Genomic DNA, 15,358 nt, shown 5'->3' with positions numbered 1-15,358 from the left:
TTTTGTGTTTGTTTTGTGTTTTTTGAGACTGAGTCCTACTATGTAGCCCTGGACCTTATTATATACACCAGGCTAGCCTGAACTCAGAAATAAATCTGCTTCTGCCTCCTAAGTTCTGGAATAAAGGGGTGCGCCACCATGAAAGTAAGCTATGTGTTGTTTATTTATTGAAACAGAGTCCTTCCAACAACGCTCCCCGACTCCTGGTCAATTATCCCGAGATCTTCGCCCCCTCCCGCCCACCCACAGTTTCTCCTACGTCTTAGTGTCTCAAGCAAAGACCGGGTACAGTACAGATGTTACGACAAGTGTTTTAGGGCCTGATCACTAGAGGCCTGTCTTGCTTTGTCCCAGGTTGCCCTGAACACCAATCTCGCCTCAGCCTCCCCGGTAGTTAAGATTACAGACAGAACGCTCCCACTTCGGAGGAGAGTTTCAGTTCTGAGTTAAGAAGTCACGACTCCCGCAGAAACGTCAGGCAGGAAAGGACTCCGCCGCTCTTCTCATCCCATTTGTCTCCGGGATCCCTGGGCGTCGAAATCCACCCTCCGGTGTCTGTGTACCTACACCTGGTGTTTGGGCGTGCCTCAGTTTCCCAGAGGCAGGGCGTTCCGCCAGCCCCGCTCCTCCCCCTTTTTCCTTTTCCTCTTCCTCTTCGGGGCGTCGGTGGCCGCGCCTGGAGCTCCCGGAACTAAAAGCGGACCTCGGGCGGTGGGCCGGCGGGGGCCACGTCAGCGGGTGGCGGGGCTGTAGGAGCACCATGCGGCGGGGCGCGCTCCTGGCTAGCGCCCTGGCCGCCTACGCCGGGTACCTGGCGCTGGGCGCGCTGCTTGTGGCGCGGCTGGAGCGGCCGCACGAAGCCCGGCTGCGGGCTGAGCTGGGGACGCTGCGGGAGCAGCTGCTGCGGCACAGCCCGTGCGTGGCGGCTCACGCCCTGGACGCCTTCGTGGAGCGGGTGCTGGCGGCCGGACGGCTGGGGCGCGCAGCGCTGGGCAACGCCTCCGGACCCGCCAACGCTTCGGATCCCGCGTGGGACTTCGCCTCGGCGCTCTTCTTCGCCAGCACGCTAGTCACCACCGTGGGTAAGTGAGTGTGGTCCATCATCCCCTCCGCGACCAGCGTCCGGATCCCTCAACATACACCTTCATCCCAATCGTCCCGAGACCGGAGGATCCTCTCGGAACAACCTCCATTCCCAACTGACCCACGCTGGCTGCAGCTGCCCAATTTGGAGATCCCTCGTGCAAGCCGAGCCGATCCTCTCAAGTACACACCCCAGTTCTCTCAGAGTAGGGACCCCCTCATAATACTTTCTCAGACAGCATCTCCTCTGGTGCCTTTTTGTTTGGTTTTGAGATAGCATCTCCCTTTAGGCGCAAACTGGCTTGGAATTTCATCCTCATGGCTCAGCCTCCTAAATGCTGAGATTACAGGTGTGGGCCACCAGACCTGGCTCACTCTTGTCTTAACCCTAGGATTATCATAGGTGATCAGCAAGAGCCTAGGACTTTCCTTGGGTGTCTAACCTCCGGGGCTGTGTTACAATAGAGCTGGTACACCATCTCCTCCAGCCTTGTCTCCTGGCTCCAGATAGGTCCTTCCTGGAACAACCCACTTTAGCTTCCTCCTGAACTCAGTGCCTCAGTGAACTGTGAGTTGAACTCAGGCCTTTCATGCATGCTAAGTTGTAATCGCAGGGCACTGTTACTGGAGGCCTGTCTTCTAGGAAGAGACCTGAGCCAGACCTGAGACCATTCTAGGATCCCTTCCGCTTTGGGCACGCTCCAGCAAGAGCCCCAGACGGAAGGTACCCATCCCCCTCCTGCTCTCACTTTTCCCACTCTAACTAACACAGGGTTCCAGCCACCTTTCCACCTCCCCTGGGTTGTTGGGATTCCCCCCCCCCCAATGTTTTCCACTCTAGACTCAGCAGGATTCCTGGATGAGCTCCAACAGCTGGGTGTAAGAAAGGTGCAAACCCAGAGTGTTCTCGAGGAAGAACCATTGGCTGTCCAGCTTGAAATCCTCCTTCCCTCCAGCAAAACCTCTTGCCCATTTCAAACCAAGGACTAGGAGGGTTGAGGTGGTGCTCAGGTAGAACACTTGCCTAGGGCGCATGGGGTCCTGAGTTCAGTCATTAGTACTTTAACGAACAAAACACCTAAATTCATGAATGGGACTCCTATCCCTTCTCCAGACTGTGACCCTACTCAGTGAGAACAAATCCTCACCCCAGGACACAATCCAAACAAAGACTCAATTCTCTCTGCTCTTCCCCAGGCTTAGCTGTCTTTTGTTACTTTGTGGGTTCTTATCCCCACTCCCACCCCCTTCAACCTTCTAACACTAGATAAGAGCAAAAAGGGGATAGAGAGGAAAGAGGTCCCTGAATAAAGTCAGGGGTCAGAAAGGGGGCAACGTTATTGTGAGACTACTTCTTGCTGATTAGGCTGTTGCGTTCCTTGGGGCAAGTTTGATCTTCACAGTCAGGATATCTAATCTCTTCTTGTTTCCTCTTTGCACATGACTACTTAACCAACCACAGCTAACAGTGACCAACAAACAGCCCACCACACCTCTCAGGGCCCTAGCATTTATGTATACCCTTTTAAAAGTCCCCAGAATTCCAAATGTCACACAGTCATAGAAATCCTGCCCCTGCTAAAGCATGAAGCAAATCATAATCACCTGCTGTGGACAGTCCAAGGCAGCCCCATATCCCTATGCCTGGGATTAAAACAAAAACATAATATTTCTGTGTCTATATAAAAAAAACATTCCAAAATTGTCACTATACCACCCAGATGACCAACGTGCTCACTAAGGATTCCCCAAACAGGGGGATGTCCTGGGCTAGACCTCCTCCACACCCCACAGCTGGGACTTCCCTTGCCACCTAGCCCTGCCCTAGCCTGAGCCATGACATTCTCTCTGTCTGGAATATTCAGGGCCCTCTATGACAGAGCCCCTCAAGAGCATTACGCACTCCACTTGACACCCAGAAAGGGCCTTAGCGATGTCTTCCTTACTCCTTCCTTCAGATACCCTGGGCTCAGGAGCTCTGGCTACATGAGGGTTCACACAATCCAGATGATATCTGCTGGTGCCTCCTATGGAACCAGGACCCCAAGATCTCATTCTCAACCAGGATCCTGGTCTTGATTTATGGTTATGGCCTCCTCAACTGGGCACAGTGGGATACACCTCAGTACTCAGGAGGTGGGAGCAAGACAAAACAGGACAAGGGAGAAGCCATGGGGGAAGGTGCTTATGAGAAACTGAATTCAGAATCCCAAGACTGAGCTTGGCTGTCCAAGCCTGTTACTCCAGCGTTGGGGCAGAGACAGGCACTATCTTGGCACCCGAATCCCATGTTTCTGGTTTAGTAAGAGACCCTGCCTGAGGGAATACACTGAGGAGGGAATGAGCCAGACAGCAGACAATGCTCCTCTAGCCTCTCTGCACACCTACTCACATACATTCACACACACACACACACACACACACACACACACACACACACTAGCAGTCTACAGAGCTTTCTTTGAGGCCCATTCAGGTAGGACCCACCCCTATCTGCACCCCCAGCCCTTAAGAACCCTGGGAAATTTCTCTCAGAAAGTCCCTTCTGTCCTTATTACCACAGACCTGGGAAACCCCTCTGCTCACACAGAGGCCAGGTTCTGCTGTTTCACAGTCCCTCCAGCTCCCTGAGGAGACTTCTTTTAGGGACTTGAAACAAGGAGGTTGAGTCACAATCAAGTGCTTCTCCAGCTGGCAGCATTACAGAATCATGGATGGCTTTTGTCCCCCATTTGGGGCGCTCATTGTATGTGACCAGCAAACTGAGGTCCTTGGCAACAGAGCTCTGGGTGTCTCTTCAAAGAAAACAATGTCCTGGTCTCCCCTGAGGCTAGCTTTCCCTAAGCTTCCTACGCCTGTTTGACCTGCTCCTGGACTTCCTTGCGTCACAGCGCTTGTATCTCTCTCCTCTCAGATTTCTCACTTCTGACAGGTCATCCCTGGTGCTGGTAGATGAACAGGTGAGGGGAGTCAGACATGCAACAGGCACAGCCTGGCTGAGCAGCTGCACAGCTACATCCTCAACTGTGAAAGGAGACCACAGCTTCTCAGCCATAGCATTGGCAGGAGCTCACCACATCCGGGTTTTAATTCAGGCAATGCAACAGCCTTGTGAGGTAGCTGCTGCTTACTGTCTGTCTGTCTGTCTGTCTGTCTGTCTGTCTGTCTGTAAAGATAAGGCCCAGTGAAGTCGGCCAACTTGGACATAGTCATACAGCTAGGATAGTATTGTGGTACATGTTTTCAGTCCTAGCACTCTCTCTGGAGGCAGAAGCAGTGGGATTGTTACAAGTTCAAGGCCAGCCTGGACTACAGAGTGAGTTCCAATCCAACTAGGGCTACGTAGTGTTACCCTGTCTCAAGAAAACGAAACAAAATAAACAACGAAAACAAATAACATTAATAAAGTTGCTGACAGAGAGGCAGTGGAGATCTGGTTCTACAATCCAGTGGCTAAGGAATCTTCACAGCTGGGGAAATAGAAAGCCGAGTGGTTCTAATCATGGCTTTTGGTGAAATGGTCTACACCAGGTACACTGGTCCTGATGGATAAATCTGTTCCCTTCTGCTACTGTGGGTGGCACCGCTGGTTTCAGATCCAGAACACAGGGCTCTGTTTTGTTCCTTGTGTTCTGCTCCTCAGGGATTTTTGGTTCCACCAAACTATGCAGGGTTTTTGAGATCAGTTCTGACAGCCAGTCTGTATAGTTAGTGGGAAGAGGGAAGTGCCTTAGAGCTGGCTCATATAGCTTAGCATACAAACAATGGTGGTGTGGCAAGGCCTGGTGGTTCAGGCTCATAGTCCCAGCTATCAGAAGGCTGAAGAAGGAGGATCCCAATTTCAAGGCCTGCCTGGGAGATTTAGTGAGGTGCTGTCTTAAAATATGAAGTAAAAAGAAGCCTTGGAGTTCAACACCTGCCTAGAATACACCAGGGGAACCTGGGGCTTGACTCAGCCAGCCAGCAGTAGATTCTTCAATCACGAGTAAGGAATGTGGTGTGTGTGTGTGTGTGTGTGTGTGTGTATTAGAGCACTACCTGTACTGTGTGTGTGTGTGTGTGTGTGTGTCCTGAAAAAACTCGACACTTGACTATATCAAAACAGCACACCACAGGGCCAGTGATGGAATGTCAGGTGATATTTAGAAAACAGCGACCAGTCCGGCTTGTTCCCAGGCAGCCACCATGTTCCCGCTGCTCCTTGGCTCTGACGGGGCTCCAGCTAGGTAGATGGCTCCCTGGCATCCATGAGATGCCAGCGTGGGAAATGGCTCTGCTAATCCCCCATGCTGCATCCACGAAGCTCGGCTGAACCCCAGACAATATCTGCCATCCTCACAGTACCCCGTAGAAATGAGACTCTTAAAGCCTAATGATTATCTAAAGAAAGGATTTAGATATTTAGAAATGCTCAATCAACAAGATGCTCACACAATTAAAGTTGTTACCCAACATCTAACCTTTTGATAGAAGTTGCTACCCAGGACAGCTTTTGACCCCCCATGGTTCTCCATGGCTGACAGCCTCCTTTCTCTCCTCCCCTTCCTATATTTCTCCCCTCTTCTTTCTCTTTTTCTCCCCTCCCTTCCTCTCTTTCTCTCTCAGCTCCACCTCTTCTTCTATTGCCTAATCACAGAGCTCCACTGCGAATACAATGTAGCAGAATAAGTATCCTGCTACAATGGAAGATTACTAAAATAAAACACCAGAATAAAGGAGATGATTCCTGGGGGCAGGGCACCAGCAAGGTTGACTGGGTGAATGATAAGGCTGGGTATGGTGGCTCACATGGGCCATCTCAGCACCGAGGAGTTTATCTGATGCATGGGCTTAAGGAATTTGGTTAAGGACACATTCTGCCCTTGCAGAGGACCCAGGCTCATTTCTGAGCGCCCTCATGAAGCTCTTTTTCTGGCTTCTGTAGACTCTTGCACACATGCGGTACACACATATATATATATATATACTCAGATATACACATAAAATTAAAATAAATCGTTTTTAAAAAGAATCTAGAGCAGGTGGATTGCTATGAGTTAAGGCTACCCAGAATGAGACCCAGCCCCCAAAAGACAAAATTTAAAAAAATGTTGTTAAATAGTTGTAAGAAAAGGTTATAATAAAACCTATTATTTTATACAATTAATACATGCTAATTGAAAGCTTACAAAAAGCCCCAGATGTGTTTACATGCCTATAATCCCCACCCTTAAGGAGGGGAGTATTTGCTTGAATGTACATATGTGTACCACATGCATGCCTGGTGCCCAGGGTATCAGAAGGCCTTTAATTCCGTCACTCAGGAGGCAAAGGCAGGCAGATCTCTATGAGTTCAAGGCCAGGATTCCCTAGAATTGGAGTTACAGATGATTATGAACCACCGTGTGGGTGCTGGGAATCCAACTTGGGTCCTCTGGTAGAGCAACACGTACTCTTAACCAGTGAGCCATCTCTCCAGACCTCCAAAATATACCTAACACAACAACAATAGTAAAAAGCATAAAGAAATTCTTAAGAAGCTTGGCTCACGCAGGTTCTCACCACCCCCTTCCCTGAAGCCTCACTCATGCTACAAAGATACTCTAGCACTGGTTCATGCTCTATACCAACAAGATTCTTCTCTCTCTCTCTCTCTTGAGTTAGTGTCTGTTGTCCATGTAGCCCACCCTAGTTTCCTGTGTCCTGAGCTTACAGGTATGGAGCACCATGCCTGGCTTCCCAAGAAGTTTTCCTGTTCGCTGGGGATATATGATACATCCCCTGTGTGACATCACAGGAGAACAGGACTCAGAGGACTACACTGGTGGATCGGTCTGTCCATGTGAATAGCCAGCCGGCATTCGCCATGGATGTCTACTCACACTGTGAGATGCTGTCTTAAAATAGTGCCTCAGGTAGCACTAGCACTGTGAGTCAAGCTGGGAGTTCTAACTACCTGGAGAAATGAAACAAATTCAACTTTGTTAAAACCTCTTCCCATGGTGTGCTTCATCAGAAGGCAAGGATTTCAAAGACCCAGAACCTGCTGTTGATTTGGGCAGTCTCAGTGCTGCTAAGGCCTGCAACGGGTGCTATGGAGCAGTCCTACAAGGGAAGGATGGAAGGTTACAGTCCTTGTAGCTGGCTGGGTTTCTTGCTCAATGGTAGAGCCCCTGCCTAGAATTCCCTATTTAGGTGCTGGGGGTGTGGCTCGGTGGTAGAGCCCCTGCCTAGAATCCCCCAGTGAGGGGCTGGGGGCGTGACTCAGTGGTAGAGCCCCTGCCTAGAATCCCCCAGTGAGGGGCTGGGGGCGTGGCTCAGTGGTAGAGCCCCTGCCTACAATCCCCCAGGGAGGAGCTGGGGGCGTGGCTCAGTGGTAGAGCCCCTGCCTAGAATCCCCCAGTGAGGGGCTGGGGGCGTGGCTCAGAGGTAGAGCCCCTGCCTAGAATCCCCCAGTGAGGGGCTGGGGGCACATAGTGTGCTTACCTAGCTGCACCAATCTATGGGTTTGATCTCCCAGAACTTGGAGGAAAAAAGGTTTTTTAAAATGTGAATAACTCAAAGCAAGTCCAGAGGGTTTATTTATGAGATTTTCCCTGGGCATTAGAAGAAAACATAGCTCTTGGATCGAGGTGTCACAACTAAAATATGGGGGCTGGGGGGAGAAGTAGAGTTGGGGGTAGCTTAGGCCTCAGGCTGTGGAGGTACCAGTGTGCAGGAGGACTCTTCTCCCCACAGGCTATGGCTACACGACCCCACTGACAGATGCAGGCAAAGCCTTCTCCATCGTCTTTGCACTCCTGGGAGTGCCTGTCACCATGCTACTTCTGACTGCCTCAGCCCAGCGCCTGTCACTGCTGCTCACCCATGCACCCTTGTCCTGGCTGACTCTGCGCTGGGGCTGGCACCCGCAGCGGGCAGCCCGCTGGCACCTGGTAGCCCTGCTGATGGTCATAGTGGCTATATTCTTCCTGGTACCAGCTGCGGTCTTCGCCTACCTTGAGGAGTCCTGGAGCTTCCTGGATGCTTTCTATTTCTGCTTCATCTCTCTGTCCACCATTGGCCTGGGGGACTATGTGCCTGGGGAAACCCCGGGCCAGCAGTACCGGGCCCTCTACAAGGTGCTTGTCACAGGTGAGCTGGAAAGCTAGTTGGGCACCTGTAGGCTGGCAGTGGGGGCTGGGGGTGGGCAGAGAAATGGCCCTGTTCTAAGAGGTGTTGAAGGGGTTCCAAGAACCACTCAGCCCTCCCAAGGGAGCACTCTAGGACCACATCCTTGCTGCCCTGGAGCCTGAGCTAGAAGCTGAGCCATCAACTTGCCACTTCCCCGTCTCCCCTCCCCTATGTCTACAGCTTACCTCTTCCTCGGCCTTGTTGCCATGGTGCTGGTGTTGCAGACTTTCCGCCGTGTTTCCGACCTCCATGGCCTCACTGAACTCATCTTGCTGCCCGATCCGGACCCTGCCAGCCTCAGCCCGGATGAGGATGATCAGGTGGACATTCTGGATGCCCGGACAGATCTGCATCAGTACCTCTCTGCTGCCTCCCACGCTAACTACGCCTCCATCCCCAGGTAGCTGTGGACCTGGACACACCTGGCCTGGGCTTTGGGCCCCAGGTGACTAGATCGACTGGAATGCCCACGCACACGCTGTCTTTTCACAGAGCTCCAGTGGGAGGTGAGAGGGGCAGCCACTCCGCTCCTCAGGACACTGACACGGACATTTTCTCCTCCTTCCTTTTCTTCCATTTCTTCTCAGACTGTGACCACTTGGGCTTTCTGACTTTATTGGTGAGAGTGTTGGTTTATACCCATTTTTGTTCCGTTTTGTTCTTGTTATTCTGTGTCTCACTCTTTTGCGTGGTTCATCTGGCACACCCAGTTCTGGGCTCTAGCCCTGGACTCCACTTCAGTCACTGTATTAGTGGTTTTGTCTTGGTCAAATGATTTCCCCATTCTGAACCTTGATACCCTCAACCATCAGATGCAAAGGATATTCAAACTCATCCACTCATCACTTCTGTCCTGCTATTCTGTGCAAGGCACACAGTAATATTAAATGTGGCTCGGGCTCTGCTCTTATTAGGGTGACCAGCCAGTGAGGTAAACTGACTGACTTGTCCCTTGACAGTGACAAGTGCCAGTGGGCACTGGAAGAGGCAGCATAGTCAGGACTGAGGAGTGGACCTGAAATGTCCAAGTGGGTTTTCCCAGAAAAAAGGGATAAGAACTAGCCCAAGGCCTGTCAGTCAAGAGAAGAAATTGTCCCTTCTTCTCATGTGTCTATGGGCCATAGTACCTATGAGAAGAGGCCTGCAATGGGCCAGCATCTCCCTCAGTGATTTAACAGGCAAACAACTGACCTAGGATATGAACCCAGACCCAAGTGGCATCAGAGGAGCAACTTGGCGTAGTTCCATGGTGATGCTGTGTCTGTTTACTGGGGCACTGACTGACGGCCTTGAGCTCTGGAACCACTCTTCCTGGGTGCACCCTGTAGCTGGGCCGTGTTTTGCATTTGGACAGTCACTCTACCTTTGGGACTCTGTGTCTGCTAAATGGTGACCATAATAATACTACTCCAAACGATGACATCAACCAGGTGCAGTAGTGTGTGCCTGGAATCTGAGCTGAGGCAAGAGGCTTAAGAGTTCAAAGGCAGGATGGGATACACAGCAGGAGCTAGGTAATAAAATAATTTAAGGAATAAAATAATAATAATAATAATAATAATAATAATAATAAATAAATAAAATAACAATATAATAATAATAATAATAATAATAATAATAATAATAATAATAAATATAATCAAAGGAATATAGTGCCAGGCTAAAGGGACATAGAAAGACATACAACCCAACCCTCGGGGCTGGGACTTATTTATACAATTGTATCACTTAAGAAGAATTTTGGCAGGAGCTGGAGAGATGGCTCAGTGGTTAAGAGCACTGAATGTTCTTCCTAAAGGTTCTGAGTTCAATTTTCAGCAACCACCTGGTGCCTCACAACCATCTGTAATGGGATCTGATGCCCTCTTCTGGTGTGTCTGAAGACAGCAACAGTGTACTCACATACATACAATAAATAAATCTTTTAAAAGAAAAAAAAAAGGATTTTGGCTGCAACTAACAAAACCCAGATTGAAATAACCTAACTGTTAAATTATAATTGGACAGAACACTGTGGGGGAGAGCCCTGAGCATGGTACCCTGCGCTGCTATGGAAAGCATCGTAGCCCTGGGTTCAGTTCCTTTTCTCTCCATAGAAGACTTCAATCCCATATGTGCTCTCCTCCTAATGGTTGCCATAGACATGTTATTTCTCATGAAAGCAATAGAGACTTCAACCAGTATACTGAGAATTTTAAGGAAAGCTGGCTCAGTACCAAACCACTCTAGAAAGTCACACAGGGGAACGGGGTATGCTGGCATATACCTATCATCTTAGCACTGTGGAGGCTGAGGCTGGACAGTCCTGTGGCTAGCCAAGCCAGGGCAACAGATAATGACAACTCAAAACTACAAAGGGCACTAGGATGTTCACAGTGGTGGAACATGTCTACCTCAGATGCAAATAAAACAATTTACAACTATAGGTGCTGGGAAGATGGTTTAGCCAGGCAGGCCCCAAAGATCTGAGTTTCTCTCGCGCTCCCACATAAAAACTGCTACATGTCATGGTGCAGGCCTGCGAGCCCAGTGCTGGGGGGGTGGGGTAGGGTACAGAGTCTGTGGGTAGAGGGCAGAGCCACTATAAAAGAGGCTGCTTGCCCCCTCCTCTCTCTTGCACTCCTGCTCTCTGCTTCCCTCTTCCCCTTCCCTCTCTCTCCAAGTGCTCATGGCCGGCCTCTACTTCTCTACTCTGTCTCTCTCTGCCTTTCTCTGCCTCTACTACCCTCTAACTCCCCTTCCCATGCCCTGAATAAACTGTATTGTATACTATACCAGTGTGTGACTGGTCCCTCAGGGGGAAGGGATGTCTCAGCATGGACCTGCTGAGACATCCCCTTCCCTCACACTTCACCACACACCTCCATAGAATGTATTCTCTTTCTCTTTATAAACACAACAGAAGCTGGTGGAATTTCTGTGAGTTCAAGGCCAACCTGGTCTACATAGTGAGTTCCAGGACAGTTAGGGCTACATAGTGAGACCCTGCCTCCACAAAATAACTAAAAACTAAAAATAGTGTGACAAGTGATCGAGGAAAAAAAAATGGGTATTAAACTCTAGCTTCCATATGTAAACATGTAAATATCTGAGCCAGCAAAATAGCTCATCGGTGACAATGCTTGCTGACAAGCTGAGTTAGATCCTCATCGGTGACAATGCTTGCTGTGTAATCCTGACAAGCTGAGTTAGATCCTTGGAAGGAAAGAACCAACTCTCCAAGTTTTATTCCCCTTTGACCTCCATAATAGGTTATTTCTCCACTAGTGAAATGAGCCAGTTCAAGCCAGATTGAATTATATTAAAGGCAGGTTTATTGGGAGGCTGCTCACTGGCCCCAAGGATTGAGTGTCTCCTTTTTCCCACACAAATCTAAAGGTCCCGTGCTGTCTACCTTTGCCCAACTATTAGCGGCTGGCATCTTTATTGATCAATCAAAAGCCAATTGGGGACCAGGACCTTCAACATTTGGACAAGCAGATTTCCAATTAAATCAAAGCATTAGAACCTGTCTTACTTACAGTTTTACTGTTGTGAACAGACACTATGACCAATGCAACTTTTTCCCCCTTCCCTTCTCCCTCTTGCTTCACCCCCTTCCTTGCTCCAGCCCCCAAGGCAACTCTTATAAGGACCACATTTAATTGAGGCTGGCTTAGTACATTATCATCAAGGTGGGAGCATGGCAGCATCCAGGCAGGCATGGTGCAGGAGGAGCTGAGAGTTCTCTATCTTTATCTGAAGGCTGCTGGGAGAAGACTGGCTTCCAGACAGCTAGGATGAGGGTCTTATGAGTATACTGTACCTATCTTCAGACACATCAGAAGAGGGCATCAGATCCCATTACAGATGGTTGTGAGCCATCTTGTAGTTGCTGGGAATTGAACTCAGGACCTCGAGAAGAGCAGTCAGTGCTCTTAAGTACTGAACCATTTCTCCAGCCCTAGGAGGAAGGTCTTAAAGGCCATGCCTACTCCAACAAGACCACACCTTCTAATAGTGCTACTCTCCGGGCCGAGCATTTACAAACCATCATAGAACCAATCCCTAACAGAGTCCTTTCTTTCTTGTTATGTCCATATCTTGTTGTGACACATGGCGGGTGTCATTGCTCCTATAGGTGCAGCAGGATGATTTAAAATGAGCAGGCTGGTCGGTCACCATCATTGTAACTGTTGCTGCTGCTACTGTGGCTGCCCCCCATTCCTCATTGCCACTGGACCCACAACAAAGGGATGTGGGAGTGGGAGGGGCTAGGCAGCAGTGCAGTGAAGAGTAGGAGGGCGCAGCTTCCAAAAAACTTGACACAGGGAGTTCAGATAGACTTGAATAAATTTTCATTTTAGATCCTGTGGCGCCCATCCTCCCAGCAGATGCTGGAGATCTCAACACTGTTGAATCAGCATTGGAACTCATAGTCTGAGATCAAACAGCTTATGCTGAGGCAGTAACCTCGGATAAGACCTCTCTGTGTCAGAGGTTCCCCCCAAACAAAGACCTGGTCTTTGTTCAGATGAGGCTAACTCTGGTGCAGCCACAACTCAATAGAGAGAGCCCATTGTAACGCGCGCCCCCAAAATCCCTTTTCGCCCGCGAATAAGGACACGGAGGCAGTAATCGGGTATCACTACAGATGAGGCTTTACTTCTTGTAACAGCAAAAGCGGAAAGACGGAAGAAACCGGAAGAGGCTCCCTTAAATACACCCTAGAGTGACGTATTCACTTTTTGATTGGCTGTTCGCTCACCACCCAATATGCCTCGGGATTGGCAGTGGCTAAGGCACGCCTATCTGCCTAGCAACTGCGCAGCTAACAGCAGCTTCCTACATCTCCCCCTGTTTAAATTATTAATATGAAACAGCCTTTTGCCTATTAAATGTAGTACCAAATAAGATTCGAACTCAAACCCGATCAAGCAAACTCCATCTTGGGGGGGAGTAAGCGATCAAGAGCTTATAGCCCGAAGATTTTTCCTTACCCTTCCAGGTGCCATGGAAACCAGTCCTCTGGGTGCATGGGCTAAGGAAATATAAAGAGGCATTGACACCCATCCCTGTGCAATGGAGCATATATATAGCTCCCAGGGGTGCGAGGGCTGTCAACCTATTATCTGGTATCACAATTATTTAGGCAAGAGCTGACTGGACAAGACTTCTCATCTACCCAGTGCAAATGAGCCGAGCTCTTGGGGTGCATAGACTGAGAATGTCTCTGTCATAGGCTATTTTTTAGCCTAGATCGTCAAATTTGAGGGAGGGATGTTTGCTCCAAGGCTTGCGAGTGCTTAGGCTTTTAGCTACCTTGTCACTTATTTTGCTGGGCTCTGAGCTTACAAACCAACCATTTATGAATACTAATTCACATCATAGAGCTGTATATCAAGCAGGCCTATTCCCGCTCTTTGAAAGAAAGAAAGAAAGAAAAGGCAGAAGAAATTTATTTTTAAGAAGTAAAATCTCCACGGGAAACAGGCTCCATCCACACTCCATCAAGGCTGGAAATCCGGATTTGCAATGGCTGCTGTATCTGGTCCAATTTCCCATTTCACTTTCCTTTTAAATAAGCAGAAAGATCATGGCTTTAAGTAAATGCATCATTCACAAATCTTAGAGGTGTAACACCTGGATGTGGGGCTGTTGACACAGCTTATTTAAGCCACATCTGTGAGCCCCTTCACATGGGCTAGAGCCAATCAACTCTCTGATTGACCAAAGTATATTTTAAGTCTCTATAATGATGTATTGAGATGGGCACAAAGGTAGGCACATGCACAACCAAGGCTAGGTCTAGTGATCCATTCTAGCCTTGTGCTAAAAGGCATGTAACATTCTTATAATCCAAGATATCAGAATTATTCTGAAGGTTGGATAACATAAAGAAAAATGAAGGGTCTACACACACCAACACCGGTTGTGCAGATGTATTTCCAAAACACCTTATTAAATTTAATGTTATTTAAATGGCTAGAGATATTAAATCTTGTAGCCGAAACATTTTGCACTTTATGAAACATATTTAACAAGACAAAGGCAGATATACCCCTTTTTTAACATTTAAACAGTGACTACAACACATAAATTGTGTTGAAGCAAGATAAACTCAAGAAAAAATATATATGATTTAATTTAGGACTTACATCCCTTTGAAAACATTAAACAGAGGTTTTAAATCCTCTTATGGTAAGCTTAAAATGAGGTTTTAGTCAAATAATATCTCTTAACAACCTTTAAAAATTACTAAGAGTAATTCAAGATTAAAGTAAACTTTTTTTTTTGCATGTAAACTTTGCATGTACACTCATAGGCCAGAAGATGGCGTTAGATCCTCACCACAAATGGTTGTGAGACACCACGTGGCCGCTGGGAGTTTAGCCTTTATATTTTAAATTAAGTCCAGCCTTAATGGCTGAGTTATTTCTAAAGTCAAATTGACTCAAACATTGAAAGACACTTGTCTTTGAATATTTTTTGAAGTAACAAGTATTTTAAAAATTTTAAAAGCTCGCTATATTGAAGCGATAGTTTGTAGAAAAAATTTTCTTTAGAGAAATCCACTGGTAAAATATAATATACACCAAAGGATTTAACCTCTTATCCTTTTTGTATTAAGGCAACAAAATTTGTACATATATGTAAAATATAAAATATTACCCATATTCTGAAGCAATTATTTTTTAACAAATATTGTTTCATGGGCTCTTAAACATTATGAATAAATTTATTACCTATAAACCTTTTACCTTTACCAAAAATGTAAAGGAATGGTATAAAAATATCTTTTATGTAAACATTTATTGAAATGGTAGCTGGAGAAGACAAGTTAGGCTGTATAAAACTTAAATTTGAACTTTATTTTGGATTAATTTAATAACCAATCTTTTTTTGTCTCATGAGAATTTCGGATAAAAGCCAATTTTATTCTCTAATAATTGTAACACATTTTAAAGGAGTCTAAGGCATCTTATTTTTAACAGCTTTGAATATAGGTTATCTTGTTAGGATCTGGTCTTTAGACTCAGAACGAAAACTGCTTCTTCTGGTCGCAGCCTGCAGGTCTTAATTTAAATGTAAATGCACTTAACCTCTCTCTGCCTGCCTGCCTGCCAGTTTAGGCGCAGTTCTG

General features: G+C 47.7%; 1 protein-coding gene across 1 annotated transcript; it reads left to right on the top strand.

Moving 5' to 3' along the window:
• Positions 1 to 365: 365 nt before the first annotated feature.
• Positions 366 to 11,007, top strand: Kcnk6 (potassium two pore domain channel subfamily K member 6). The gene is made up of 3 exons (XM_034494971.2): positions 366 to 1,082; positions 7,801 to 8,196; positions 8,416 to 11,007. Exons 1-3 carry the CDS (start codon positions 761 to 763, stop codon positions 8,637 to 8,639), a joined length of 942 nt encoding a protein of 313 aa, XP_034350862.1. The 5' UTR covers positions 366 to 760; the 3' UTR covers positions 8,640 to 11,007.
• Positions 11,008 to 15,358: the final 4,351 nt, after the last annotated feature.

Source organism: Arvicanthis niloticus, chromosome 1, assembly GCF_011762505.2.
Source record: "Arvicanthis niloticus isolate mArvNil1 chromosome 1, mArvNil1.pat.X, whole genome shotgun sequence".
In the NCBI taxonomy this organism is placed as follows: Eukaryota; Metazoa; Chordata; class Mammalia; order Rodentia; family Muridae; genus Arvicanthis; species Arvicanthis niloticus.
The sequence above is the reverse complement of the archived record's forward strand: the minus strand, read 5'-3'. Positions and strand labels throughout refer to the sequence as shown.